The 6,000-nt window shown below is 37.1% G+C and overlaps 1 protein-coding gene across 1 annotated transcript in view; it reads left to right on the top strand.

Annotated features, from left to right (window-relative positions):
• The window catches only part of med27 (mediator complex subunit 27), an 82,615-nt gene extending 76,916 nt beyond the window's left edge, over positions 1-5,699 (top strand). The window contains exons 6-8 of the mRNA XM_051117471.1: positions 842-883; positions 3,191-3,268; positions 5,475-5,699. Of these exons, the coding sequence (XP_050973428.1) occupies positions 842-883; positions 3,191-3,268; positions 5,475-5,609 (255 nt within the window). The 3' untranslated portion in view covers positions 5,610-5,699. The remainder of the gene's footprint in view (positions 1-841; positions 884-3,190; positions 3,269-5,474) is intronic.
• Positions 5,700-6,000: the final 301 nt, after the last annotated feature.

A 6,000-nucleotide genomic window follows, 5' to 3' on the forward strand; every position in this document is an offset into this window, starting at 1 on the left:
AGAGCGCTCTATCTGAATAGGCGTAGAGGATTGTAGACTCTGAAGTAAACACACACTACTATGATTGGCTAAAAGTTACATAACAGTGTATGTTTGATAGCTTACATCCTTCCTAGAAGGACGGTCAACTCTCTATGTACACCTTGGAAATAGAATCACCATTGGCTTGTAAATTTTTTTTGTTTACTTGCCAGACTTGTATACTATTTTTATATATTTCATCTACTCTTTCCTAATGTTTGGATCAGAAGACTGTGTTTTTCAACAACTTGGCACTGCACAGTGTCTGCTTATATTCGGAGCCATCTTTATCGTTTGGTTTCTGCGTAGACCTGCTATGAATCGGTGGTCGGAACTAAATTGCAGTAATGCCGAAGCAGGCGTTCATCTTGTTCTGCGGAGGTACACTGTTATAACATAAAGTGGCACATGCTGATATTTTGGCAGATCGGCTTCAATATAAGCTGTTTTTAGACTAATGAGAAAGTTTTGATTTCTGAAAATTGCAGGATGTTTTTATAGTACAATGACCTCTTATACGTTAAAAGATTTTATTTATATATTTTTTTGTCTTTTATTGCGCTGAACAACTCCTGGATTTGAAAAGAGGAGTGTAGAGCGCACAGGAGCATTCAGGTCTATACAGATGAAAGACATTCACTAAGAGGTTAAATGGATTCCTGAAATGTAGCCGTAGTAGTTTACAAAGATAGGTTATGATTAAAGGCGCGCTAAGGGTAAAATTTGGGTACCTTGCAGTTATTTTGAATCAATTTATGACCAGGGAGTAAGTATCTGCATTTACTGTGTGACGTTTACTTTTCTTGTGTTCTTTTTTTAGCTTGACATCTGGTCAAAGTCCAACTATCAGGCATTTCAAAAGGTGAGTACACCAGCAAACGCATCACAACAAAACTCAGTTTAATCAACAGAGCGTGTCTTTCTCATTATCCATAGCGTACGTTGGGAAATATGGGAACAGTAATTAAATGATCCTGTGGTTGTCTTTCAGATTGAATTTGAGCCGTACGATAAATTAATAAATAAATTTAAATCGCATGTCCGTGAAATCCTAATGAGATCTCTCTTCTCAATGACGGTCGCATTTCTTGTCACCTCTCCACTGCCAATCCTTGCCTTTCATCCCGCAGACATCATTTGTCCCCGTGTTTTTTGATTTCATTTCACTCCAAGCCTCTTCGCCCTCATTTGACAGCCCCCTAAACATCTGGGTTCCAGTCGGCTTCTCTCCACCTTCCCTGAATCTCATTAGGCTGGAATTAGAGAGCAGTCAGCCTGTGGGGCAGATGAAACCAACTAGTCTTGGTAATGCTGATGCACTTTTCAAAGAGAGAGAGAGGGAGAAAAACTTGCTTTCCTTTCAAAGCAGAGAGAATGTGTATGACGAACTGCCTGGAACTTAAAGCGAGAGGTTGCGAGAACCCGCTCGCATTGTAACTGAGCCTCTCGCGTCTGCACGGGCTGATCAAAACGCAGGCCTGTTTATTTCTTTATTTCTCCGCTAACTCGAACCCAGGCTGCCTCAAACTGGAGGGACGGGCCGCCTCTCATCTTCCCCTCCCTGCTGTCACTTCTGTATTCCCGTTTCCGTGCTCGCTTAATTAATCGTTCTTTACTCTTCACATGTCCCCGCTGTCCAATAGTTTTCACACAGATGTTTTTGTGTTTGCAAAAAAAGCGTCACTATGCTTTTTTACACTTCAGTTGTAACCACTTGAGTTTCTTTTCCCATGGTGCATCACTATTCAGAGGTATTAACTGGACGGTTTCCCATAAGGACTTTCGTCAGCATTGGTAGTCTAATGAAACGATGACGGGAGATTGAAGTGGTTCCTTTTTAGTCCCTTTCTATAATTACATTAGTGATGGAAGATGGGATTTTAGGGAAAGTAATAAGGTTATGGTGTTCTCCTGCAAAATTGGACTTAAGAGTTAATCTGAGTGTAGGTAGATTGATCTGAAAATGGATTTTAATTAAGATTTCTTCGAATGTGTGATCATGCATGTAAAGAAAGAAATATAAAAAAGTATATATTTTGCTTAAAGAAAATGAAGTATATTTTTAGAACCCTTTTTTTGCATTGTACCATTTTATAAATAATAATAAAAAAAAAAAAACAAACAAAAAAAACATGAAATTGTGTGAGAGCATTTTATTTTTAACTAATTAATTTTAAATGTATTATTTTATACTATGAGAAAAAAAAAAAAAGGACATCAAGTTTATGGACATTGACCTAAAACTCAATGCAGTGCATAATACAGGTAAATACATTTGTATTTATCGCTAATATTTAAGTTGCTTTTCATTGTAATATTTGTTGTGCTGCCTTTTGTGGTTGTTTGAATAAAAAATGTTACTTAAAGTAAGTTTTAGTGTAATTCATTACAATGTAAAAGTATTTCCGTGATAATGATAGTGAGTCATTTTGATTAAAATTGTATGAGATTTATTAAAACTCATAAAGAGTAAACACTATTTTCTGCTTACGCACAAATGGATCATTTAATTTTTCCTTGACGACCAATTGTGACCCTGGACCACAAAACCAGTCATAAGTACCACGGGTATATTTGTAGCAATAGCCAACAATACATTGTATGGGTCAAAATTTTCTTTCTTTCTTTCCAAAATCATTAGGTTATTAAGTAAAGATCATGTTCCATGAAGATATTTTGTACATTTCCTACTGTAATTATATCAAAACTTTTATTTTAAAATTTTTGATTAGTAATAAGCATTGCTAAGAACTTCATTTGAGCAACTTTAAAGGCGATTTTCTCAATATTCTTTATTTTTTCCAGATTTTCAAATCGTTGTATCATGGACAAATATTGTCCTATCCTAACAAATCCGTATATCAATGGAAAGCTTATTTATTCAGCTTTCAAATAATGTATAAATCTCAATTTCCAAAAATTGACCCTTATGACTGGTTTTGTGGTCCAGGGTTACAACTAATCAAGGTGTTTTGGACCAAAAACAGTTGTAGTTTAGTTCACATAAACTTCTCATACCATCAGTTATAGACCATAAATGTCATGCTGGCTGTAAAATATATTTATGTCCTTATGACAATTTTGTTAAGTAGTTCTACATATTTATAGTCATAATGTACTCGCTGTACACATTCTGTTATGTTTCTCAGTGATCTTTATGTTCACTCAGGTCACTGATCATGCAACCACAGCCCTCCTGCATTACCAGCTCCCCCAGATGCCTGATGTTGTAGTTCGTTCCTTCATGGTGTGTATATTACATTGCTTTTAAAATTTCAATGACTTTCTGCAAGAATTATTACATGCAATTATTACTTTTTGCCTTTGGCTGTGTGGTGCTGTTTACCGAGAGGTTGTTTTCCACATTCCAAGAATGTATGCAAGACCATTCTTACAAAAATATTCCTGTAGCTCAACTGGTAGAGGAAGGCAATAACAACATCAAGGTCATGGGTTTGATTCCCAGGGAACACACGTACTGAAAATCAATAGCCTGAGTGCACTGTAAATACTATAGCTATGAATAAAAGCAACTGCTAAATGTATAAAATGGCATAGAATGTATAAAAACCTCACTCATCAATCTCTGCCCAGGAATAAAAAAGTGTTGATTTTGTGTTTGAAGTCTTTAATACCTTCATAGGTTAACCTTATCGTGGCTTGTGTATTTATGTGTGATGTTAAGCATTGAGTCTGCTCGGTCTTTAAATAGTCTGCCGACCTCTGCTCTAAGCTTTGAAAAGAGAGGAGAGATTGATTACTTCTTCGTAAGATCAATGCGGAGCTATTCTGATCATGGCTGGAATCGTGGGTTTTCTCCCATACACGGATTTAAATCGTGCAGTTGATGCACTTCACTCTCAGGCCATCCCTGGGACAGGTTATTTAGAACCTAAAAAACCCATCACCACTCTCTCCAAATAAGAGCTTTAAGATCCTTTTAGCTTCTTCATAAAAATCTTTTTTTATTGTGGTTCATGTGGTTAGATACATAGGTAGATGGATGGATAGATGGTTAGATAGATGGTTAGATGGATAGATAGATGGATAGATGGATAGATGGATAGATGGATGGATGGATGGATAGATGGTTGGATAGATGGTTAGATGGATAGATGATTAGATGGATGGATGGATAGATAGATAGATAGATAGATAGATAGATAGATAGATAGATAGATAGATAGATAGATAGATAGATAGATAGATAGATGGTAAGATGGTAAGATAGATGGATAGATAGATAGATGGATGGATGGATGGATGGATGGTTAGATGGATGGATAGATAGATGGTTGGATAGATGGTTAGATGGATAGATGATTAGATGGATGGATGGATGGATGGATGGATAGATGGATAGATGATTAGATGGATGGATGGATAGATAGATAGATGGATAGATAGATAGATGGTTAGATAGATAGATGGTTAAATGGATAGATAGATAGATAGATAGATAGATAGATAGATAGATAGATAGATAGATAGATAGATAGATAGATAGATAGACAGATAGATAGAAAGAAAGACAGGTAGATGGATAGATAGATGACTAGATAGATAGATGGCTAGATAGAAAGATGGCTAGATAGATAGATAGATAGATAGATAGATAGATAGATAGATAGATAGATGGTTAGATAGATGGTTAGATAGATGGTTAGATAGATGGTTAGATGGTTAGATAGATGGTTAGATGGTTAGATTGATGGTTAGATGGATAGATAGATGGATGGATAGATAGATGGATAGATGGATAGATTATTAGATGGATAGATATTAGATAGATATTAGATAGATAGATAGATAGATAGGTGGTTAGATGGTTAGATAGATGGATAGATAGATAGGTGGTTAAATAGGTAGATAGGTAGATGGATAGGTAGATGGATAGGTAGATGGATAGATAGATAGATAGATAGATAGATAGATAGATAGATAGATAGATAGTTGGGATGTTGCTGGACTGTTGTGTGTGCTAATTGGAGTATGAATAACAGGGAATCAGTGGAGGGTGGTTTGGGCCGGCAGATGAATTAGGAAAGACAATGCGTCCTGACAGGTGCAGGTAAACCCCGACTGTGTTGAGCGGCCCAGTGAAGACGGGTTAGAGAGGAGAGCAGACACACTCCTCCTGCTGTTAATCAATGTCGAGTTGTGACTGCTGCGAGAGCCCACAGACCCTCATGCTGCTCTCACACGTCCCATGACAGTGCAATGAGGCCAGCCAGCGCAGGGTGAGGGTGTCTGCCGCAGCGTTTTGGCCATGGAAAATACACTTTGCTTCATGTTGGCCAAAATGTATGTTATTCACATCACTTCAGACTCAGTTGAACTCTTAAGTATTAATCTTTAAATACATTTTTGGAGGTTTTACTCTGTCAGCTCTAGGATAAAGTGCAGTTCTGTCAAATTGTCCACTTATATTTGAGTGTTCTTTTTTTGAGCAGACCTGGTTGAGGAGCTACATCAAGCTCTTCCAGACCCCGTGTCAACGCTGTGGCAAGTACCTGCAGGAGGGCCTTCCTCCAACATGGAGGGACTTCCGAACTCTGGAGGCCTTCCATGACACCTGCAGGCAGTGACGCTGCCCCGGATCACACAGTATTCCATGGCTAGGCTTGGAAAACTCAGAGCTTCTGTTTTTCCAGCTCTGTGTTTTTGCAGATAACTGTGATGTAGATCGTTTTGTATTCAACATGAAGACATTTTCCAGCCTATTGATTTCCACAGCTTTGTCCATCAGCATTTAACATTTTCTCCTTTCAAATGCAATAAAAACATTATGTGATATGTATCTGTAGAATAAATTTCTTCTAAAAAGGGGGGACAAAGTTGTGGAAATCAAAGCGTTGTTCCACCCTCTTTTAGAAAAACAATATTCTCCAGATAGATATCACATAATGTTTTTATTGCATTTGAAAGGAGAAATGTTAAATGCAGATGCGTTTCATAATGTAAATAGCTAGAAGGTTA

The sequence above is a fragment of the Labeo rohita genome, chromosome 8 (genome assembly GCF_022985175.1).
Source record: "Labeo rohita strain BAU-BD-2019 chromosome 8, IGBB_LRoh.1.0, whole genome shotgun sequence".
Taxonomy (NCBI): Eukaryota; Metazoa; Chordata; class Actinopteri; order Cypriniformes; family Cyprinidae; genus Labeo; species Labeo rohita.